The sequence below is a fragment of the Melospiza georgiana genome, chromosome 1 (genome assembly GCF_028018845.1).
Source record: "Melospiza georgiana isolate bMelGeo1 chromosome 1, bMelGeo1.pri, whole genome shotgun sequence".
Lineage (NCBI taxonomy): Eukaryota > Metazoa > Chordata > Aves > Passeriformes > Passerellidae > Melospiza > Melospiza georgiana.
In genome coordinates this window covers 72,412,840-72,435,933 of record NC_080430.1, presented here as the reverse complement: position 1 = coordinate 72,435,933, position 23,094 = coordinate 72,412,840, and the positions used below count along the sequence as shown (strand labels likewise).

The 23,094-nt window shown below is 46.1% G+C and overlaps 3 protein-coding genes across 3 annotated transcripts; all 3 read left to right on the top strand.

Moving 5' to 3' along the window:
• Positions 1-1,792: 1,792 nt before the first annotated feature.
• Positions 1,793-7,551, top strand: LOC131093595 (serpin B6-like). Its single transcript, XM_058040871.1, has 7 exons — positions 1,793-1,825; positions 2,217-2,394; positions 3,260-3,397; positions 4,016-4,133; positions 4,363-4,505; positions 5,533-5,700; positions 6,377-7,551. Exons 2-7 carry the CDS (start codon positions 2,227-2,229, stop codon positions 6,785-6,787), a joined length of 1,146 nt encoding a protein of 381 aa, XP_057896854.1. The 5' UTR covers positions 1,793-1,825; positions 2,217-2,226; the 3' UTR covers positions 6,788-7,551.
• Positions 7,552-8,711: 1,160 nt separating this feature from the next.
• On the top strand, positions 8,712-14,276 carry LOC131093680 (serpin B6-like). The gene is made up of 8 exons (XM_058040990.1): positions 8,712-8,780; positions 9,176-9,285; positions 9,676-9,853; positions 10,727-10,864; positions 11,483-11,600; positions 11,837-11,979; positions 13,010-13,177; positions 13,854-14,276. Exons 3-8 carry the CDS (start codon positions 9,686-9,688, stop codon positions 14,274-14,276), a joined length of 1,158 nt encoding a protein of 385 aa, XP_057896973.1. The 5' UTR covers positions 8,712-8,780; positions 9,176-9,285; positions 9,676-9,685.
• Positions 14,277-16,628: 2,352 nt separating this feature from the next.
• Positions 16,629-21,945, top strand: LOC131093521 (serpin B6-like). The gene is made up of 6 exons (XM_058040749.1): positions 16,629-16,796; positions 17,669-17,806; positions 18,372-18,489; positions 18,720-18,862; positions 19,890-20,057; positions 20,734-21,945. Exons 1-6 carry the CDS (start codon positions 16,629-16,631, stop codon positions 21,148-21,150), a joined length of 1,152 nt encoding a protein of 383 aa, XP_057896732.1. The 3' UTR covers positions 21,151-21,945.
• Positions 21,946-23,094: the final 1,149 nt, after the last annotated feature.

Sequence of the window (23,094 nt, the reverse complement as noted above, 5' to 3'; positions counted from 1 at the left end):
CAGATCTGCTTAGGAAAACAGAGCACGTGCCATGTCCAACCCCTCCTGTACCTGTGTGCTGAGGTCTCCAGGTTCTTGCTGACACAAGAACCATCCCACTTGCTCTGTGAGTGCTTTTTCTGTGCTTGAGTTCACTTTTGATACCCAGGAGGGAGAGTCAGGCAGTGAGAGCCCATGGGATTGTTACTTTTGCTTGTGACAAGGCTGGAGCACATTTGTAGCTGCCCTTGCCTTTTACCTTCCAGTCTCCTGCATTGAGTGCCTTGATACATTGCCTGGAGCTGAAAGGAGTTTTTGGCAGCCTGTTCCAGGTATTGCTGAACATCCTGCATAGATGGTGGCTTTTGGCTAACAGCTGGAGCCGCACTTAGGCAAGGGTGGGAATGAACGTTCGCTGTTATAAGAGATGTCCCATGGTGGTATTTGGGGCAAGTACCTTTGTTACATCACCCCAGGAGACTTGGGTTTATTCCTGTCCCCTGGTTCTGGTCATGTAACAAAGAATGAAATAAAAGGGCAGATGGTGGCTATGGAATATTTGAAGGAGAAAGTTTTAATTTCAAAATATAATTTTTTTTGCTACTGTTTTATGTTTATCATATTAATATTCTCTGAGACACCATAGTTTACCTGTATAACACCAAAGACAGAGATGTAACCGCTTTCCTTCCACGGGGATGTATGTTGTGGGTCCTGTTGCTGGCACAATAAAAGAAGTGTAAGCTCTGCACGGGTCTGTTTGTCCTTTTTCGGTTGCACACGATGCACGTCCGTGTCGGGCTGTCTGTGACAGAGGCGCTCCCGGCAGGCCCGGCGGGGTTCGCTGTGCCCGGCCCGGCCCGGCCCGGCGGGCGCTGTCTCCTCTCGCGGCTGTCGCGGGCCGGGCAGGGGCAGGGACGCGGCGCAGCGGCCTCGGCCGCGCTGGGGCTGCGCGGGGCGGGCGGGGCCCGGGGCAGCTCCGCGCTGTCCCCGCCCGCGGGGCATCCTGCGGGAACGGGGCGGTGTCGGGGCAGAGGCGGCGATGTTTGCTGGGCTGCCGAAAGCGCGGCGCTTCTCGGGCTGCGAGGGCTGCGGGGCTCGCACGGGCGGTGCAGGGAAGGGGAAGGAAAGCGAAAGCGCCACCGGGGCATTGCTTTAGCTGTTGGCTCGGGAGGTGCCGGTGGTTTTTTTAGCACAGAGCTTGCTAAAAGACCATTGCAGAGCTGCCGTGCCGATTGCGTGTTTGCCGGAGAGAGCTGGCAGCGATACCAGGAATTGCTGTGGGAGGGCAGGTCAGGAAATCCCGTAATTCTGATGAAAACTCCTCCCCCCAGTTGGGTGGGTATAAAAGGAAGCAGCAAATGTGCCAGTTCTGCTTCAAGAAGTGTAGGGAGAGCTGCCGTGTGAGTGAAATGTGTGGGACTGCGGGGTGTGTCAGTCAGAAGAGGTTAAACGTGGATTTGCCAGCACGAATCCTTCCAATTTCCAGCTATAATGCAATGAATTTTTCTTTTATATTTAGTGCCATAAACTTGTAGCAATAAGTGAAGTTGTGCGGAGCAAATATCCTGTTTTAATGTGATTTCTATTTGCTTAGTATTGTTGGAGATTTCAGTTTGTTTGGGATTTCTTCTTGTGCTTTTTATCGATTTGTTTGTGGGGTTTCTTTTTCTTATTTTTCAGTAAAGGATGTTTTAGTCACAATGAAATTCTTGCAAGTTTTCTTGCTTTTAGGCAAAGTCCTTCTGCTGACTTCTCCCAGCCTGGCTGGCAGGTTTAAAACCCAGCGTGCATACCACTGCTACCACTGTGCAGGTACCACTGAAGGTCTGCAGACTTAGAGAAGGTAAGAGTAGGTAATTCTGCTGTTGTGATGTCTAACTTTGCCTCTGGTGGTCCAATAAATGGAAATTATTTGCTATGTGAAGTCAAGAGAAACTTCCTTCTGTATGTCCTGACCGAAAATCCTGTAGTGCCTGACCACCTCAAAAGAAGTCACAAAAAGTGTAGGTATGGGATTGAAATTTAGAAGCAGGCACTAAACTGATAAAGTAACTCAAATCTGTAGTATGGAATTTCAGGTGCTTGTGGCACCAAATCAGTCTCCAGTGAGCCGATAATTTTCCAGCCTTTGCTGCCTAGTTTATGCTGGGAAGTGTAGAAGGTATACAAATAACAAATAACTGATTTGTATTCAAATAAATTTGATCATTGTTGTTCTGTGTTTGATGTCCCAGGCTTGGAAGCATGGAAAGCCTCTGTGCAGCAAACAGCACTTTTGCTGTGGACCTGTTAAGAAGGCTGTGTGAGAAGAAAAGTGGGCAGAATGTGTTCTTTTCACCATTTAGTATTTCTTCTGCTTTGTCCATGGTTTTGCTGGGTTCAAGAGGTAGCACTGAAGCCCAGATTCGTAAGGTAGGTCAAAATAAAGTTGATTGGATTGCATTTGATGGGATCATTTGAGGAAGAGATGTGTCTTCCAGTCTGTGACATGCACTTGTGCTAAACTGTGATTGTCACTGTGGTGTGAGAGAGCAGAGCTCTTCCTCTGGGGTGTGTGTGTAAACAGGACCTGTTTTCTTTGGGTTTTTTTGTGTGAGCAATGTTAAGTACATAATGAAGAGGTTTCTGGATTTAATATGGGCGAGTTTTTTTGAGACTGATGTTCTTTAATATGTAATTAAAATGTACCTGGAGTTTTTTTTACTTGATCCAGAGGTGGCTACATAATTTTTTTTTTCCTTGCTTGCTTGGGCTTATTATCATGTGATACACATTCTGAAAATGGAGCCAAGCACAATAAAATATTTTCAAAATCCCACAGTCTATATTTCAGACAGTAACTGCATCTTGATTTATTTCTTTTTAAAAAGTTCTTCAGGTAGCAAATATCTCTTGACTTGTCTGTTATGTAGAAAGTGACAATATTAAGTACAGAACCAGTCCTGTTGGTTTGGATGTTTGCTTCTATTGCAAAGTAGGAGAGGAGTGTAAACTCATATCATGTTTCCATGTACTTTATAAAAATATCTAGGAAATCTATGTTGTTGCTATAGTTTTAGATACTCCAAATCCATCTGGACACATTCTGAGCTATGAGCTCTAGGTGTCCCAGCTTGGGCAGGGCTTTGTAGCAGATTGTCCCCACAGGTCCCTTCCAGACTGAGCCATTCTGTGATCCTGTAGTGCTTGCCTTGAGGGAAGGAAAATCAGGGCACCCGATTCTGCTGCTCCCCAATTTATGACTTGTACAAGCCCTGCAGATGCTGTCTTTGTGCAGGTGCTTTGTCTGAAGAATGCCCAGGATGCTCACAATGGGTATCAGTCCCTTCTCTCTGAAATTAATGATCTAAACACCAAATACATCCTGAGAACTGCGAACCGCCTCTATGGAGAAAAGACCTTGGAGTTTCTTCCAGTAAGTAGCCATTAAATTCGTGGCATGTCTTAGCATAATGTAGTTAGTGCCTCTATCCTCTGGAGGTCAAGGCAGGCTTTGGGGTTTGATTTCCAATGTTTCTGTGCTGAGATGCAGGAGTGCAATAGATTCTGCCAGAGCCTGGTATGTAAATCTTGTAGAGAAGCTCTTTTTAAATTATTTGTGTTCTGTATGGACAAGTGATGCTAAGCAGGGTAAAATCCATCAGTCTTTTCTCTTGAGGGTTCTGTGATCCATTAATCTCTTTGGCTGTGGGACAAATGGTCGATGTATCCCTTAGCAGAAATATCTTAAAGTAATTTATAAAATTATAAGTGATTTCCATGAAGCAGAAAATAAAAACAAGAACACCCTCCCCAACATCCTTGTCTATGAAGTGTAGGAGTTTGTAGTACAGTGCATAAGCCATAACAATATTGATTATTTGTTTCAAGAAGTGGAATAACTCCTAGTAGGATCATGTCAGCCTGAACATTAATGTCTCTGTATGAAGCAGGGAAGGAAAGCTGGCTGATTTCCTTGGAGCTTGCAAGAGTCATCTGTGTCTGAAGGGGAGTAAATCTCTTGCTGAAAATCTGTTGTGAATGTCCCTTTTAGTCTTTTATAGAGTCCAGTCAGAAATCCTACCATGCTGGCCTGGAACAGATGGACTTCCTGCATGCTTGGGAGGATTCCAGGAAACAAATCAATGTCTGGGTGGAGGAAAGGACTGAAGGTGAGTGCTTTTCCAAGTTGTGTTTAATGGATGCCATTGTGTGGGTAAACACCTAGTTCAGGATATAGGATTGTGAATTCAAACACCTCAAATAGTGAGCTGTTGCTGTGCCTGGTACATAATTCTCTTCTCTGTTGTGTAACAAATGGAGACATGATACTATCTTGGAGAACAATTAGATCCATGTCAACCTCTTAAGTAATGTGTGTTTTTTCTTTGTGTCTTAAAGGTAAAATTCAGAACCTGTTGGCAGAGGGGACTCTTAATTCCCTGACCAGGCTTGTGTTGGTGAATGCCATCTATTTCAAAGGCAACTGGGAAGAGCAGTTCAACAAACAGAGTACCAGAGAGTGGCCATTCCACATTAATAAGGTATGATGGGCTGAAATGCTGACAGTGCCCTGTTAGGTGGATGTTGTCTGAAATGATCACCTTTAAGAAGAAATGAGATCTTTCAATCAGGGTTCCCTGGGATAGGCTGTGTGAGATTCCTTATTCCCCCTCCCTTTCACAGGAAGTTTCTCTTTGCTGAGTTTCTCTGAACTTTCACATCCTTATTAGAAACTTTCATGTAGCACAAAGAGAGATGTGAAAGCTTGTGCATTTAAATCTTCTTCAGTCAGAACTTCCCTGCAACTTTTCTGCCCCTGAGCCAATCCATGTGAAATGGAAAACAAATTTCCTCTGAAGACCTGTGTTCTCTGCAGCCTTGTTATTAGAAGTAGATCAGTGCTCCTGTGGAGGACTTGGCCCCTGGCATGGGCAGGCCGTGGCTGCCCCTCTGGATTCCTTGCAGCCCTGGGTTGGCCTCCAGGAGTCACGAACAAGACCTGGTAATGTGCCTTCCTTAACTCACCTGCTTGAAGCAGCCATTGTGGAAAATGGAAGATCTCCTGCCTGTCTGGAAACTGTCCCTCCCTGCAGTGGTGAAATGAATCCAGGAAAATTTGAATGTGCTGATATAACTTCTAAATAAGGGAATGTTGCTGCTTACACCAAGAGTACCTCCAATAGCATTTCAGAGACTGCTGGAATGACTAGGCTCCTGCCGCCTTGGTCTCTTCCTATAGGAATGTGTTGAAAAAGCTGGCAGGAGAATCCAGAAACACTGTTGCATTTTCTATTCCCTGCAGCTATGCAAGCTTAGAACCAGCTTTCAAGATGCATCACCAAAAGGATATAGGGCTGATGAATAATCTGCTTTTGAGTTGTGGTGGAATATCATGCACTGTATGCACCTCATGCTCTCCAAAAGGCAGTGATAGGGCTGCCCTCTATGGTGTGTGATCAGTTCCCTTTGGTCAAATCCTAAAAGGCCATGAGTGACTTGCTGCCTGCTATGTAGTGTGAGAGCAGCAGAGAAGCTCAGCACTAACTGTTGGCATTTCTTGATTTCTAGAAAGAGACCAAACCTGTGCAGATGATGTTCAAGGAGGCAACTTTTAACATGACCTACGTTGGAGACTTGCAGACCAAAATCCTGGAGCTGCCCTATGTGGGAAAAGAACTGAGCATGATCATCCTGCTCCCTGATGCAATCCAGGATGGCTCCACAGGCTTGGAAAGAGTAAGTAGTTGAGCTGAGTGCAAAGAGAGGCTGAATCCTTCCAGGGAAGAAAGTCTGAATTGCACAGAGACCTGCAGTTGAGTTCCAGCGCAATTGTGTCCCTGGTGCTCCAGGCCAGCAGAAATGTCCCTCTCCTGGCTGTCCCCAAAGGGACAGCCCCTGCCATGTCAGTGCTGCTCAGGCTGTGTGCTGCTCCCTTAGGCAGAGGCTCTGGAAGCAGAGCTTGCCCTGCTCAGGGGCAGAGGTCAGCTGTGGTTGTGGGGAAGGCACAGTGTGGTGATGATGGAATGTGGAGAGGGGATGTTGGGTGGGCTCTTTGGAAGTGCTGTGGCTTGTCCTGTAGGTGTTGTGTGCTGAGCAGCTGGCAGGTGGTGTGTGGCTCACTGGCTGGCAAGAGGCTCAGAGGAAAGGGCAGGATCTCCTTTGTGCTGAGGGTAGCGTGAGAGTTTGGGCTCTTTGGACCTCTGGACCAGGAGTTTATTACCAAGGCTTCTTGAGTCATTTATTCCCCAATTAAAAATAAAAAGAAAATCCCCAGAGTCTTCATGCATAACAAAGGGAAAAACCCCATGCATGTTTTGTGCTATGTGAATAAACACACAGAAATCACTACTTTGGCTATGTAATATGGTCTCAATTCTCATTGTAATTAAGTAAATTTGGAATTTTTCTTCAGCTGGAAAGAGAACTTACACATGAGAAGCTGATGGGTTGGATCAGTCCCGAAATGATGAGTTCTACAGAGGTGAAGGTGTATTTACCCAGATTTAAACTGGAAGAAGGTTATGATCTGAAACCTATTCTAAAAAGCATGGGAATGCCTGATGCATTTGAGTCAGGGAAGGCAGACTTTTCAGGAATCTCACCTGGTAATGAGCTGGTGCTCTCTGAAGTGGTTCACAAATCCTTTGTGGAAGTCAATGAAGAAGGCACTGAAGCAGCTGCTGCCACAGCTATGCTAATGTGTGCGTGTTCCGGTGCAATAATGTCCACTCCAAAATTCATTGCTGATCATCCCTTCCTCTTCTTCATCCGGCACAACAAAACTTGCAGCATTTTGTTCTGTGGCAGATTTTGCTGTCCCTAAGGAGGAGATGTCTTGGCAGCACTGGCAGGTGCCTTCGGACAAATAAATTTATGTTTCCCTAGAACGAGGTGACTCATTCTGCACTAATTGTCTCTTTCAGCTGTGCCTGATTTTCTTCTGTAGTCTGGATCTTAGGCTTGGCAGGAATAACAGATCTGCTTAGACAAACAGAGCACGTGCCATGTCCAACCCCTCCTGAACCTGTGTGCTGAGGTCCCCAGGTTCTTGCTGACACAAGAACCATCCCACTTGCTCTGTGAGCGCTTTTTCTGTGCTTGAGTTCACTTTTGGTGTCAGCAGGCAGAGTCAGGCAGTGAGAGCCCATGGGATTGTTACCTTTGCTTGTGACAAGGCTGGAGCACATTTGCAGCTGCCCTTGCCTTTTACCTTCCAGTCTCCTCCATTGAGTGCCTTGATGCATTGCCTGGAGCTGAAAGGAGTTTTTGGCAGCCTGTTCCAGGTATTGCTGAACGTCCTGTTATAGGTAAAAGTTAAGTTAAGTTAAAATAGTATATAGTTCAATTATATTGTATTAATTATGTTATATTATTTGTATTATGTTAAAGGGGGGGCTTATAAGAATATGCTAGAAGGGTCCAGTGTTTGGTGAAACAGGGGTCTGATGGGGCTAGGCAAGGTCGAAGAGAGATTGGATGAAACATCTGACCAATCATTTGAAGCCCTACAGAAACGATTGGTCCAGAATGAACGGCGGTAAAGACCAATGAGAAGCCTGGAAATGGAGCAGTCATCATTAGGATCCAAAGTGCACCAGTCCTGCACTCCACGGGTACTATAAATGTGGGGAATTCGTTTGGGTCAGGGTTCTTCTTCTTTTGGGGTACTTGTTGTTTGGGAGAACCCAGTGCACTTGGGGTGAGCGCACTGTTTTCGTTTTTGGCTCGCTGTGTGGGTACCTGGGCTTATCCTGGGCACTCCGTTCCTTGTAGCTATTTTAATAAACGAGAACCTCTTTCTCTGGAGAAAGTTTGGTCTCGTTCGTATCCGTAACATCCTGCATAGATGGAGGCTTTTGGCTAACAGCTGGACACGAGTGGGAATGAACATTCGCTGTTATAAGAGATGTCCCATGGTGGTATTTGGGCCGAGTACCTTAGTTACATCACTCCAGGACGTGGGTTTATTCCCTGTCCCCTGGTTCTGGTCATGTAACAAAGAATGAAATAAAAGGGCAGATGGTGCCTATGGACTATTTGAAGGAGAAAGTCTTAATTGCAAAATATTATCTTTTTTGCTACTGTTTTATGTTTATCATATTAATATTCTCTGAGACACCATAGTTTTCCTGTTTAATACCAAAGACAGGGAGGTAACCGCTTTCCTTCCACGGGGATGTATGTTGTGGGTCCTGTTGCTGGCACAATAAAAGAAGTGTAAGCTCTGCACGGGTCTGTTTGTCCTTTTTCGGTTGCACACGATGCACGTCCGTGTCGGGCTGTCTGTGACAGAGGCGCTCCCGGCAGGCCCGGCGGGGTTCGCTGTGCCCGGCCCGGCCCGGCCCGGCGGGCGCTGTCTCCTCTCGCGGCTGTCGCGGGCCGGGCAGGGGCAGGGACGCGGCGCAGCGGCCTCGGCCGCGCTGGGGCTGCGCGGGGCGGGCGGGGCCCGGGGCAGCTCCGCGCTGTCCCCGCCCGCGGGGCATCCTGCGGGAACGGGGCGGTGTCGGGGCAGAGGCGGCGATGTTTGCTGGGCTGCCGAAAGCGCGGCGCTTCTCGGGCTGCGAGGGCTGCGGGGCTCGCACGGGCGGTGCAGGGAAGGGGAAGGAAAGCGAAAGCGCCACCGGGGCATTGCTTTAGCTGTTGGCTCGGGAGGTGCCGGTGGTTTTTTTAGCACAGAGCTTGCTAGAAGACCATTGCAGAGCTGCCGTGCCGATTGCGTGTTTGCCGGAGAGAGCTGGCAGCGATATCAGGAATTGCTGTGGGAGGGCAGGTCAGGAAATCCCGTAATTCTGATGAAAACTCCTCCCCCCAGTTGGGTGGGTATAAAAGGAAGCAGCAAATCTGCCAGTTTTGCTTCAAGAAGTGTAGGGAGAGCTGCCGTGTGAGTGAAATGTGTGGGGATGCGGGGTGTGTCAGTCAGAAGAGGTTAAACGTGGATTTGCCAGCACGAATCCTTCCAATTTCCAGCTATAATGCAATGAATTTTTCTTTTATATTAATGCCATAAAGTTGGAGCAATAAATGAAGTTGTGCGGAGCAAATATCCTTTTTTAATGTGATTTCTATTTGCTTAGTATTGTTGGAGATTTCAGTTTGTTTGGGATTTCTTCTTGTGCTTTTTATCGATTTGTTTGTGGGGTTTCTTTTTCTTATTTTTCAGTAAAGAATGTTTTAGTGACAATGAAATTCTTGCAAGTTTTCTTGCTTTTAGGCAAAGTCCTTCTGCTGACTTCTCCCAGCCTGGCTGGCAGGTTTAAAACCCAGCGTGCATACCCAAGAGCAAGCTGCAGCTACCACTGAAGCTCTACAGACTTAGAAAAGGTAAGAGTTGGTAATTCTGCTGTTCTGATGTCTAACTTTGGCTCTGGTGGTCCAATAAATGGAAATTATTTGCTTTGTGAAGTCAAGAGAAACTTCCTTCTGTATGTCCTGATGAAAATGCTGTTGTGTCTGACCACCTGAAAAGAAGTCATAAAAAGTGTAGGTATGGGATTGAAATTTAGAAGCAGGCACTAAACTGATAAAGTAACTTAAATCTGTAGTATCGAATTTTAGATGCTTGTAGCACCACATCAGTCTCCAGTGAGCTGAGAAATTTCCAGCCTTTGCTGCCTAGTTTTTGCTGGGAAGTGTAGAAGGTATACAAATAACAAATAACTGATTTGTATTCAAATAAATTTGATCATTGTTGTTCTGTGTTTGATGTCCCAGGCTTGGAAGCATGGAAAGCCTCTGTGCAGCAAACAGCACTTTTGCTGTGGACCTGTTAAGAAGGCTGTGTGAGAAGAACAGTGGGCAGAATGTGTTCTTTTCACCATTTAGTATTTCTTCTGCTTTGTCCATGGTTTTGCTGGGTTCAAGAGGTAGCACAGAAGCCCAGATTCGTAAGGTAGGTCAAAATACACTTGGTGGATTGCATTTGATGGGATCATTTGAGGAAGAGATGTGTCTTCCAGTCTGTGACATGCACTTGTGCTAAACAGTGATTGTCACTGTGGTGTGAGAGAGCAGAGCTCTTCCTCTGGGGTGTTTGTGTAAACAGGACCTGTTTTCTTTGGTTTTTTTATGTGAGCAATGTTAAGTACATAATGAAGAAGTTTCTGGATTTAATATGGGCGAGTTTTTTCTGTCATGTTTGAGACTGATGTTCTTTAATATGTAATTAAAATGTACCTGGAATTTTTTTTACTTGATCCAGAGGTGGCTACATAATTTCTTTTTTCCTTGCTTGCTTGGGCTTATTATCATGTGATACACATTCTGAAAATGGAGCCAAGCACAATAAAATATTTTCAATATCCCACAGTCTATATTTCAGACAGTAACTGCATCTTGATTTATTTCTTTTTAAAAAGTTCTTCAGGTAGCAGATATCTCTTGACTTGTGTGTTATGTAGAAAGTGACAATATTAAGTACAGAACCAGTCCTGTTGGTTTGGATGTTTGCTTCCATTGCAAAGTAGGAGAGGAGTGTAAACTCATATCATGTTTCCATGTACTTTATAAAAATATCTGGGAAATCTATGTTGTTGCTATAGTTTTAGATACTCCAAATCCATCTGGACACATTCTGAGCTTCCAGCTCTAGGTGTCCCAGCTTGGGCAGGGCTTTGTAGCAGATTGTCCCCACAGGTCCCTTCCAGACTGAGCCATTCTGTGATCCTGTAGTGCTTGCCTTGAGGGAAGGAAAATCAGGGCTCCCGATTCTGCTGCTCCCCAATTTATGACTTGTACAAGCCCTGCAGATGCTGTCTTTGTGCAGGTGCTTTCTCTGAAGAATGCCCAGGATGCTCACAATGGGTATCAGTCCCTTCTCTCTGAAATTAATGATCCAAACACCAAATACATCCTGAGAACTGCGAACCGCCTCTATGGAGAAAAGACCTTGGAGTTTCTTCCAGTAAGTAGCCATTAAATTTGTGGCATGTCTTAGCATAATGTAGTTAGTGCCTCATTCCTCTGGAGGTCAAGGCAGGCTTTGGGGTTTGATTTCACATGTTTCTGTGATGAGATGGAAGAGTGTAATAGATTCTGCCAGAGCCTGGTAAGTAAATCTTGTAGAGAATCTCATTTTAAATTATTTGTGTTCTGTATGGACAAGTGATGCTAAGCAGGGTGAAATCCATCAGTCTTTTCTCTTGAGGGTTCTGTGATCCATTAATCTCTTTGGCTGTGGGACAAATGGTTGATGTATCCCTTAGCAGAACTCTCTTAAAGTAATTTATAAAATTATAAGTGATTTCCATAAAGCACAAAATAAAAACAAGAACACCCTCCCCACCATCCTTGTCTATGAAGTGTAGGAGTTTGTAGTACAGTGCATAAGCCATAACAATATTGATTATTTGTTTAAAGAAGTGGAATAACTCCTAGTAGGATCATGTCAGCCTGAACATTAATGGCTCTGTATGAAGCAGGGAAGGAAAGCTGGCTGATTTCCCTGGAGCATGCAAGAATCACTTGTGTCTGAAGGGGAGTAAATCTCTTGCTGAAAATCTGTTGTGAATGTCCCTGTTAGTCATTTATAGAGTCCACTCAGAAATCCTACCATGCAGGCCTGGAACAGATGGACTTCCTGCATGCTTGGGAGGATTCCAGGAAACAAATCAATGGCTGGGTGGAGGAAAGGACTGAAGGTGAGTGCTTTTCCCAGGGCTCAGTTGTGTTTAATGGATGCCATTGTGTGGGTAAACACCTAGTTCAGGATATAGGATTGTGAATTCAAACACCTCAAATAGTGAGCTGTTGCTGTGCCTGGTACATGATTCTCTTCTCTGTTGTGTATAAAATGGAGACATGATACTATCTTGGAGAATAATTAGATCCATGTCAACCTCTTAAGTAATGTGTGTTTTTTCTTTGTGTCTTAAAGGTAAAATTCAGAACCTGTTGGCAGAGGGGACTCTTAATTCCCTGACCAGGCTTGTGTTGGTGAATGCCATCTATTTCAAAGGCAACTGGAAAGAGCAGTTCAACAAACAGAGTACCAGAGAGTGGCCATTCCACATTAATAAGGTATGATGGGCTGAAATGCTGACAATGCCCTGTTAGGTGGATGTTGTCTGAAATGACCACCTTTAAGAAGAAATGACATCTTTCAATCAGGGTTCCCTGGGATAGGCTGTGTGAGATTCCTTATTCCCCCTCCCTTTCACAGGAAGTTTCTCTTTGCTGAGTTTCTCTGAACTTTCACATCCTTATTAGAACCTTTCATGTAGCACAAAGAGAGATGTGAAAGTTTGTGCATTTAAATCTTCTTCAGTCAGAATTTCGCTGCAACTTTTCTGCCCCTGAGCCAATCCATGTGAAATGGAAAACAAATTTACTTTGAAGACCTGTGTTCTGTGCAGCCTTGTTATTAGAAGTAGATCAGTGCTCCTGAGGAGGACTTGGCCCCTGGCATGGGCAGGCTGTGGCTGCCCCTCAGGATTCCTTGCAGCCCTGGGTTGGCCTCCAGGAGTCACGAACAAGACCTGGTAATGTGCCTTCCTTAACTCACCTGCTTGAAGCAGCCATTGTGGAAAATGGAAGATCTCCTGCCAGTCTGGAAACTGTCCCTCCCTGCAGTGGTGAAATGAATCCAGGAATATTTGAATGTGCTGAGATAACTTCTAAATAAGGGAATGTTGCTGCTTACCCCAAGAGTACTTCCAACAGCATTTCAGAGACTGTTGTTGGAATGACTAGGCTCCTGCCACCTTGGTCTCTCCCTGCTGGAATGTGTTGAAAAAGCTGGCAGGAGTATGCAGAGACACTGTTGCATTTTCTGTTCCCTGCAGCTGTGCAAGCTTAGAACCAGCTTTCAAGATGCATCACCAAAAGGATATAGGGCTGATGAATAATCTGCTTTTGAGTTGTGGTGGAATATCATGCACTGTATGCACCTCATGCTCTCCAAATGGCAGTGATAGGGCTGCCCTCTATGGTGTGTGATCAGTTCCATTTGGTCAAATCCTAAAAGGCCATGAGTTATTTGCTGCCTGCTTTGTAGTGTGAGACCAGCAGAGAAGCTCAGCACTAACTGTTGGCATCTCTTGATTTCTAGAACGAGACCAAACCTGTGCAGATGATGTTCAAGGAGGCAACTTTCAACATGACTTACGTTGGGGACTTGCAGACCAAAATCCTGGAGCTGCCCTATGTGGGAAATGAGCTGAGCATGATCATCCTGCTCCCTGATGCAATCCAGGATGGCTCCACAGGCTTGGAAAGAGTAAGTAGTTGAGCTGAGTGCAAAGAGAGGCTGAATCCTTCCAGGGAAGAAAGTCTGAATTGCACAGAGACGTGCAGTTGAGTTCCAGCGCAATTGTGTCCCTGGTGCTCCAGGCCAGCAGAAATGTCCCTCTCCTGGCTGTCCCCAAAGGGACAGCCCCTGCCATGTCAGTGCTGCTCAGGCTGTGTGCTGCTCCCTTAGGCAGAGGCTGTGGAAGCAGAGCTGGCCCTGCTCAGGGGCAGAGGTCAGCTGTGGTTGTGGGGAAGGCACAGTGTGGTGATGATGGAATGTGGAGAGGGGATGTTGGGTGGGCTCTTTGGAAGTGCTGTGGCTTGTCCTGTAGGTGTTGTGTGCTGAGCAGCTGGCAGGTGGTGTGTGGCTCACTGGCTGGCAAGAGGCTCAGAGGAAAGGGCAGGATCTCTTTTGTGCTGAGGGTAGCATGAGAGTTTGGGCTCTTTGGAACTCTGGACCAGGAGTTTATTACCAAGGCTTCTTGAGTCATTTATTCCCCAATTAAAAATAAAAAGAAAATCCCCAGAGTCTTCATGCATAACAAAGGGAAAAACCCCATGCATGTTTTGTGCTATGTGAATAAACACACAGAAATCACTACTTTGGCTATGTAATATGGTCTCAATTCTCATTGTAATTAAGTAAATTTGGAATTTTTCTTCAGCTGGAAAGAGAACTTACACTTGAGAAGCTGATGGGTTGGATCAGTCCCGAAATGATGAGTTCTACAGAGGTGGAGGTGTATTTACCCAGATTTAAACTGGAAGAAGGTTATGATCTGAAACCTATTCTAAAAAGCATAGGAATGCCTGATGCATTTGAGTCAGGGAAGGCAGACTTTTCAGGAATGTCACTTGTCATCTCTCCTGGTAATGAGCTGGTGCTCTCTGAAGTGGTTCACAAATCCTTTGTGGAAGTCAATGAAGAAGGCACTGAAGCAGCTGCTGCCACAGCTATGCTAATGTGTGCGTTTTCCGGTGCAATAATGTCCACTCCAAAATTCATTGCTGATCATCCCTTCCTCTTCTTCATCCGGCACAACAAAACTTGCAGCATTTTGTTCTGTGGCAGATTTTGCTGTCCCTAAAGTGGAGATGTCTTGGCAGCATAGGTGCCTTCAGACAATAAATTTATATTTCCCTAGAACAAGGTGACTCATTCTGCACTAATTGTTTCTTTCCGCTGTGCCTGATTTTCTTCTGTAGTCTTGATCTTAGTTTTGGCAGGAATAACAGATCTGCTTAGACAAACAGAGCACGTGCCATGTCCAACCCCTCCTGTGCCTGTGTGCTTGAGGTCTCCAGGTTCTTGCTGACACAAGAACCATCCCACTTGCTCTGTGAGTGCTTTTTCTGTGCATGAGTTCACTTGTGGTGTCAGCAGGCCGAGTCAGGCTGTGAGAGCCCATGGGATTGTTACTTTTGCTTGTGACAAGGCTGGAGCACATTTGTAGCTGCCCTTGCCTTTTACCTTCCAGTCTCCTGCATTGAGTGAGTGCCTTGATACATTGCCTGGAGCTGAAAGGAGTTTTTGGCAGCCTGTTCCAGGTATTGCTGAACATCCTGCATAGATGGGGGCTTTTGGCTAACAGCGGGGCACGAGTGGGAATGAACGTTCACTGTTATAAGAGATGTCCCATGGTGGTATTTGGGCCGAGTACCTTTTTTGCATCACCCCAGGACACTTGCGTTTATTCCCTGTCCCCTGGTTCTGGTCCTTTAACAAAGAGTGAAATAAAAGGGCAGATGGTGCCTATGGACTATTTGAAGGAGAAAGTTTTAATTTCAAAATATAATTTTTTTTGCTACTGTTTTATGTTTATCATTATAATATTCTCTGAGACACCATAGTTTACCTGTATAACACCAAAGACAGAGATGTAACCGCTTTCCTTACACGGGGATGTATGTTGTGGGTCCTGTTGCTGGCACAATAAAAGAAGTGTAAGCTCTGCACGGGTCTGTTTGTCCTTTTTCGGTTGCACACGATGCACGTCCGTGTCGGGCTGTCTGTGACAGAGGCGCTCCCGGCAGGCCCGGCGGGGTTCGCTGTGCCCGGCCCGGCCCGGCCCGGCGGGCGCTGTCTCCTCTCGCGGCTGTCGCGGGCCGGGCAGGGGCAGGGACGCGGCGCAGCGGCCTCGGCCGCGCTGGGGCTGCGCGGGGCGGGCGGGGCCCGGGGCAGCTCCGCGCTGTCCCCGCCCGCGGGGCATCCTGCGGGAACGGGGCGGTGTCGGGGCACAGGCGGCGATGTTTGCTGGGCTGCCGAAAGCGCGGCGCTTCTCGGGCTGCGAGGGCTGCGGGGCTCGCACGGGCGGTGCAGGGAAGGGGAAGGAAAGCGAAAGCGCCACCGGGGCATTGCTTTAGCTGTTGGCTCGGGAGGTGCCGGTGGTTTTTTTAGCACAGAGCTTGCTAAAAGACCATTGCAGGGCTGCCGTGCCGATTGCGTGTTTGCCGGAGAGAGCTGGCAGCGATATCAGGAATTGCTGTGGGAGGTCAGTGAAGGAAATCCCGAAATTCTGTTGAAAATTCCTCCCCAGATTTGGGTGAGTATAAGAGTAAGCAGCAAATCTGCCAGTTTTGCTTCAAGAAGTGTGGGGAGAGCTGCCGTGTGAGTGAAATGTGTGGGGATGCGGGTCTGTGAGTCTGAAGAATTTAAACGTGAATTTGCCGGCACAAATCGTTCCAATTTCCAGTTATAATGCAAAGAATTTTCATTTTATATATAGTTCGTTAACATATCCATAGAGTGATAAGAACAGTTGTAGGGGAAGAAGTATCCTATTGTATTGTCATTCAGATATGCTTGGTGGAGGATTTTGGTTCTTTTGGGGTTCCTATTCTGGTTCTTTTCAGTCTGATTGTTGTGGGGCTTCTGTTTCTTATTTTTCGGTAGAGAATGTTTTTGTGACAAATTCTTGCTCGTTCTGTTGCTTTTAGGCAAAGTCCCTCTGCTGACTCCTGCCAGCCTGGTTGGCAGATTTAAATCTCTCTGTGCACACGTAGAAGCAAGCTGCAGATACCACTGAAGGTCTGCAGACTTAGAGAAGGTAAGAGTTGGTAATTCTGCTGGTCTGATGTCGAACTCTGGCTCTGGGGGCCCAATGAAAGGAAATTATTTTCTCTGTGAAGTCAAGAGGAACTTCTTTCAGGAAGTCCTGCAGAAAATGCTGTTGTGCCTGATCACGTCAAAAGAAGTCACACTGTGTACGTATGGGATTGAAATTTAGAAGCAGACACTAAACTGGTAAAATAATTCAAATGTGTGGTATGGGATCTCAGGTGCTTGTGGAATAAAATCAGTCTCCAGTGAGCTGAGAAATTTCCAGCCTTTGCTGCCTAGTTTATGCTGGGAAGTGTAAAACGTATACAAATAACAAATAACTGATTTGTGTTCAAATAAATTTGAATCATTCTGTGTTTGATGTCCCAGGCTTGGAAGCATGGAAAGCCTCTGTGCAGCAAACACAGCTTTTGCTGTGGACCTGTTAAGAAGGCTGTGTGAGAAGAACAGTGGGCAGAATGTGTTCTTTTCACCATTTAGTATTTCTTCTGCTTTGTCCATGGTTTTGCTGGGTTCAAGAGGTAGCACAGAAGCCCAGATTCGTAAGGTAGGTCAAAATAAAGTCACTGGATTGCATTTGATGGGATCATTTGAGGAAGAGATGTGTCTTCCAGTCTGTGACATGCACTTGTGCTAAAAAGTGATTGTCACTGTGGTGTGAGAGAGCAGAGCTCTTCCTCTGGGGTGTTTGTGTAAACAGGACCTGTTTTCTTTGGTTTTTTAATGTGAGCTTTGTTAAGTACATAATGAAGAAGTTTCTGGATTTAATATGGGCGAGTTTTTTCTGTCATGTTTGAGACTGATGTTCTTTAATATGTAATTAAAATGTACCTGGAGTTTTTTTTACTTGATCCAGAGGTGGCTACATAATTTTTTTTCCTTGCTTGCTTGGGCTTATTATCATGTGATACACAATCTGAAAATGGAGCCAAGCACAATAAAATATTTTCAATAACCCACAGTCTATATTTCAGACTGGTAACTGCATCTTGATTTATTTCTTTTTAAAAAGTTCTTCAGGTAGCAGATATCTCTTGACTTGTGTGTTATGTAGAAAGTGACAATATTAAGTACAGAACCAGTCCTGTTGGTTTGGATGTTTGCTTCCATTGCAAAGTAGGAGAGGAGTGTAAGCTCATATCATGTTTCCATGTACTTTATAAAAATATCTGGGAAATCTATGTTGTTGCTATAGTTTTAGATACTCCAAATCCATCTGGACACATTCTGAGCTTCCAGCTCTAGGTGTCCCTGCTTGGGCAGGGCTTTGTAGCAGATTGTCCCCACAGGTCCCTTCCAGACTGAGCCATTCTGTGATCCTGTAGTGCTTGCCTTGAGGGAAGGAAAATCAGGGCTCCCGATTCTGCTGCTCCCCAATTTATGACTTGTACAAGCCCTGCAGATGCTGTCTTTGTGCAGGTGCTTTGTCTGAAGAATGCCCAGGATGCTCACAAAGGGTATCAGTCCCTTCTCTCTGAAATTAATGATCCAAACACCAAATACATCCTGAGAACTGCGAACCGCCTCTATGGAGAAAAGACCTTGGAGTTTCTTCCAGTAAGTAGCCATTAAATTTGTGGCATGTCTTAGCATAATGTAGTTAGTGCCTCTATCCTCTGGAGGTCAAGGCAGGCTTTGGGGTTTGATTTCCAATGTTTCTGTGCTGAGATGCAGGAGTGCAATAGATTCTGCCAGAGTCTGAACTTGGTGGATTATCTCCTTTAAATAACACGTGCTCTGAATATGGCAAAGCAGGGTAAAATCCATCAGTGTCTACACATGAGGCTTCTGCGATGCATTCCTCTCTTTGGCTGTGGGACAAATGGTTGATGTATCTTCTAGCAAAACTCTGATAAACCAACTTATTAAATCATATGTACCTGAAGCATAAAATACATACAGGGAAAAAAAATAACCGTACTACAGTGAATGAGCCATTCAATAAAATTTCCTAATTCAAAGAAGTGGTATAGATCCTCGAAGGAGCTTGTCAGTGAGAAGTTTAAGCTAAATGAAGCTAGGGAAGGAAAGCTGGCTGATTTCCTTGGAGTATGCAAGAATCACTTGTGTCTGAAGGGGAGTAAATCTCTTGCTGAAAATCTGTTGTGAATGTCCCTGTTAGTCATTTATAGAGTCCAGTCAGAAATCCTACCATGCTGGCCTGGAACAGATGGACTTCCTGCATGCTTGGGAGGATTCCAGGAAACAAATCAATGTCTGGGTGGAGGAAAGGACTGAAGGTGAGTGCTTTTCCAAGTTGTGTTTAATGGATGCCATTGTGTGGGTAAACACCTAGTTCAGGATATAGGATTGTGAATTTACACTACTCAAATAGTGAGCTGTTGATGTACCTGGTACATGATTCTCTTCTCTGTTGTGTAACAAATGGAGACATGATACTATCTTGGAGAATAATTAGATCCATGTCAACCTTTTAATTAATGTGTGTTTTTTTCTTTGTGTCTTAAAGGCAAAATTCAGAACCTGTTGGCAGAGGGGACTCTTAATTCCCTGACCAGGCTTGTGTTGGTGAATGCCATCTATTTCAAAGGCAACTGGGAAAAGCAGTTCAACAAAGCAAGTACCACAGAAAGGCCATTCCACATTAATAAGGTATGATGGGCTAAAATGCTGACAATGCCCTGTTAGGTGGATGTTGTCTGAAATGACCACCTTTAAGAAGAAATGACATCTTTCAATCAGGGTTCCATTGCATAGGCTGTGTGAGATTCCTTATTCCCCCTCCCTTTTCCTGGAGGTCTCTCTTTGCTGAGTTTCTCTGAACTTTCACATCATTACTAGAACTTCTGATATAGCACAAAGTGAGATGTGAAAGTTTGTGAATTTCAGTCTTCTTCAGTCAGAGCTTCCTTGCTGCATTTCTGCCCCTGAGCCAATCCATGTGAAATGGAAAACAAATTTCCTCTGAAGACCTGTGTTCTGTGCAGCCTTGTTATTAGAAGTAGATCAGTGCTCCTGAGGAGGACTTGGCCCCTGGCATGGACAGGCCGTGGCTGCCCCTCAGGATTCCTTGCAGCCCTGGGTTGGCCTCCAGGAGTCACGAACAAGACCTGGTGATGTGCCTTGCTTAACTCAGCTGCTTGAAGCAGCCATTGTGGAAAATGGAAGATCTCCTGCCAGTCTGGAAACTGTCCCTCCCTGCAGTGGTGAAATAAATCCAGGAAAATTTGAATGTGCTGATATAACTTCTAAATAAGGGAATGTTGCTGCTTACACCAAGAGTACCTCCAACAGCATTTCAGAGACTGCTGGAATGACTAGGCTGCTGCCACCTTGGTCTCTTCCTATAGGAATGTGTTGAAAAAGCTGGCAGGAGAATCCAGAAACAGTGTTGCATTTTCTATTCCCTGCAGCTGTGCAAGCTTAGAACCAGCTTTCAAGATGCATCACCAAAAGGATATAGGGCTGATGAATAATCTGCTTTTGAGTTGTGGTGGAATATCATGCACTGTATGCACCTCATGCTCTCCAAATGGCAGTGATAGGGCTGCCCTCTATGGTGTGTGATCAGTTCCCTTTGGTCAAATCCTAAAAGGCCATGAGTGACTTGCTGCCTGCTATGTAGTGTGAGAGCAGCAGAGAAGCTCAGCACTAACTGTTGGCATCTCTTGATTTCTAGAAAGAGACCAAACCTGTGCAGATGATGTTCAAGGAAGCAACTTTTAAATGGACCTACGCTGGGGACTTGCAGACCAAAATCCTGGAGCTGCCCTATGTGGGAAAAGAACTGAGCATGATCATCCTGCTCCCTGATGCAATCCAGGATGGCTCCACAGGCTTGGAAAGAGTAAGTAGTTGAGCTGAGTGCAAAGAGAGGCTGAATCCTTCCAGGGAAGAAAGTCTGAATTGCACAGAGACCTGCAGTTGAGTTCCAGCGCAATTGTGTCCCTGGTGCTCCAGGCCAGCAGAAATGTCCCTCTCCTGGCTGTCCCCAAAGGGACAGCCCCTGCCATGTCAGTGCTGCTCAGGCTGTGTGCTGCTCCCTTGGGCAGAGGCTGTGGAAGCAGAGCTGGCCCTGCTCAGGGGCAGAGGTCAGCTGTGGTTGTGGGGAAGGCACAGTGTGGTGATGATGGAATGTGGAGAGGGGATGTTGGGTGGGCTCTTTGGAAGTGCTGTGGCTTGTCCTGTAGGTGTTGTGTGCTGAGCAGCTGGCAGGTGGTGTGTGGCTCACTGGTTGGCAGGAGGCTCAGAGGAAAGGGCAGGATCTCCTTTGTGCTGAGGGTAGGATACGAGTTTGGGCTCTTTGGAACTCTGGACCAGGAGTTTATTACCAAGGCTTCTTGAGTCATTTATTCCCCAATTAAAAACGAAATGAAAACCTCCAGAGTCTTCATGCATAACAAAGGGAAAAACCCCATTCATGTTATGTGCTGTGTGAATAAAGACACAGAAATCCCTACTTTGGCTATGTAATATTGACTCTGTTCTCACTGTAATTAAGTAAATTTGGAATTTTTCTTCAGCTGGAAAGAGAACTTACACATGAGAAGCTGATGGGTTGGATCAGTCCCGAAATGATGAAATCTACAGAGGTGGAGGTGTATTTACCCAAATTTAAACTGGAAGAAAATTATGATCTGAAACCTATTTTAAGAAGAATGGGAATGCCTGATGCATTTGAGTCAGGGAAGGCAGACTTTTCAGGAATGTCACTTGTCATCTCTCCTGGTAATGAGCTGGTGCTCTCTGAAGTGGTTCACAAATCCTTTGTGGTAGTCGATGAAGAAGGCACTGAAGCAGCTGCTGCCACAGCTGTAGTAAGAATTACATTAGGTGCAAAAAGATCTTTAAAATTTACTGCTGATCATCCCTTCCTCTTCTTCATCCGGCACAACAAAACTTGCAGCATTTTGTTCTGTGGCAGATTTTGCTGTCCCTAAGGAGGAGATGTCTTGGCGGCATAGGTGCCTTCAGACAATAAATTTATATTTCCCTAGAACAAGGTGACTCATTCTGCACTAATTGTTTCTTTCAGCTGTGCCTGATTTTCTTCTGTAGTCTGGATCTTAGGCTTGGCAGGAATAACAGATCTGCTTAGACAAACAGAGCACGTGCCATGTCCACCCACTCCTGTGCCTGTGTGCTTGAGGTCTCCAGGTTCTTGCTGACACAAGAACCATCCCACTTGCTCTGTGAGCGCTTTTTCTGTGCTTGAGTTCACTTGTGGTGTCCAGCAGGCCGAGTCAGGCAGTGAGAGCCCATGGGATTGTTACTTTTGCTTGTGACAAGGCTGGAGCACATTTGTAGCTGCCCTTGCCTTTTACCTTCCAGTCTCCTGCATTGAGTGAGTGCCTTGATACATTGCCTGGAGCTGAAAGGAGTTTTTGGCAGCCTGTTCCAGGTATTGCTGAACATCCTGCATAGATGGGGGCTTTTGGCTAACAGCGGGGCACGAGTGGGAATGAACGTTCGCTGTTATAAGAGATGTCCCATGGTGGTATTTCGGCCGAGTACCTTTTTTACATCACCCCAGGACACTTGGGTTTATTCCCTGTCCCCTGGTTCTGGTCATGTAACAAAGAGTGAAATAGAAGGGCAGATGGTGCCTATGGACTATTTGAAGGAGAAAGTTTTAATTTCAAAATATAATTTTTTTTGCTACTGTTTTATGTTTATCATTATAATATTCTCTGAGACACCATAGTTTACCTGTATAATACCAAAGACAGAGATGTAACCGCTTTCCTTACACGGGGATGTATGTTGTGGGTCCTGTTGCTGGCACAATAAAAGAAGTGCAAGCTCTGCACGGGTCTGTTTGTCCTTTTTCGGTTGCACACGATGCACGTCCGTGTCGGGCTGTCTGTGACAGAGGCGCTCCCGGCAGGCCCGGCGGGGTTCGCTGTGCCCGGCCCGGCCCGGCCCGGCGGGCGCTGTCTCCTCTCGCGGCTGTCGCGGGCCGGGCAGGGGCAGGGACGCGGCGCAGCGGCCTCGGCCGCGCTGGGGCTGCGCGGGGCGGGCGGGGCCCGGGGCAGCTCCGCGCTGTCCCCGCCCGCGGGGCATCCTGCGGGAACGGGGCGGTGTCGGGGCAGAGGCGGCGATGTTTGCTGGGCTGCCGAAAGCGCGGCGCTTCTCGGGCTGCGAGGGCTGCGGGGCTCGCACGGGCGGTGCAGGGAAGGGGAAGTGAAAGCGAAAGCGCCACCGGGGCCTTTTTTTAGCGGTTGGTCCTGGAGGTGCCGGCGTTTTCTTTAGCAGCGAACTTGCTAGAAGACCATTGCAGGGCTGCCGTGCCGATTGCGTGTTTGCCGGAGAGAGCTGGCAGCGATATCAGGAATTGCTGTGGGAGGGCAGTGAAGGAAATCTCCAAATTCTGTTGAAAATTCCTCCCAAGATTTGGGTGGGTATAAGAGGAAGCAGCAAATCTGCCAGTTTTGCTTCAAGAAGTGTGGGGAGAGCTGCTGTGTGAGTGAAATGTGTGGGGATGCGGGTCTGTGAGTCTGAAGAATTTAAACGTGAATTTGCCGGCACAAATCGTTCCAATTTCCAGCTATAATGCAAAGAATTTTCATTTTATATATAGTTCGTTAACATATCCATAGAGTGATAAGAACAGTTGTAGGGGAAGAAGTATCCTATTGTATTGTCATTCAGATATGCTTGGTGGAGGATTTTGGTTCTTTTGGGGTTCCTATTCTGGTTCTTTTCAGTCTGATTGTTGTGGGGCTTCTGTTTCTTATTTTTCGGTAAAGAATGTTTTTGTGACAAATTCTTGCTCGTTCTATTGCTTTTAGGCAAAGTCCCTCTGCTGACTCCTGCCAGCCTGGTTGGCAGATTTAAATCTCTCTGTGCACACGTAGAAGCAAGCTGCAGATACCACTGAAGGT

Excerpts from the sequence above, each read along its gene's own strand:
- LOC131093595 (XM_058040871.1), top strand. The coding sequence starts at position 2,227 with ATGGAAAGCCTCTGTGCAGCAAACAGCACTTTTGCTGTGGACCTGTTA. Across the intron at positions 3,398-4,015 it reads AGACCTTGGAGTTTCTTCCA|TCTTTTATAGAGTCCAGTCA; the intron begins GTAAGTAGCCAT and ends TGTCCCTTTTAG. Across the intron at positions 4,134-4,362 it reads GGTGGAGGAAAGGACTGAAG|GTAAAATTCAGAACCTGTTG; the intron begins GTGAGTGCTTTT and ends TGTGTCTTAAAG.
- LOC131093680 (XM_058040990.1), top strand. The coding sequence starts at position 9,686 with ATGGAAAGCCTCTGTGCAGCAAACAGCACTTTTGCTGTGGACCTGTTA. Across the intron at positions 9,854-10,726 it reads CAGAAGCCCAGATTCGTAAG|GTGCTTTCTCTGAAGAATGC; the intron begins GTAGGTCAAAAT and ends GTCTTTGTGCAG. Across the intron at positions 10,865-11,482 it reads AGACCTTGGAGTTTCTTCCA|TCATTTATAGAGTCCACTCA; the intron begins GTAAGTAGCCAT and ends TGTCCCTGTTAG.
- LOC131093521 (XM_058040749.1), top strand. The coding sequence starts at position 16,629 with ATGGAAAGCCTCTGTGCAGCAAACACAGCTTTTGCTGTGGACCTGTTA. Across the intron at positions 18,490-18,719 it reads GGTGGAGGAAAGGACTGAAG|GCAAAATTCAGAACCTGTTG; the intron begins GTGAGTGCTTTT and ends TGTGTCTTAAAG. Across the intron at positions 18,863-19,889 it reads GGCCATTCCACATTAATAAG|AAAGAGACCAAACCTGTGCA; the intron begins GTATGATGGGCT and ends CTTGATTTCTAG.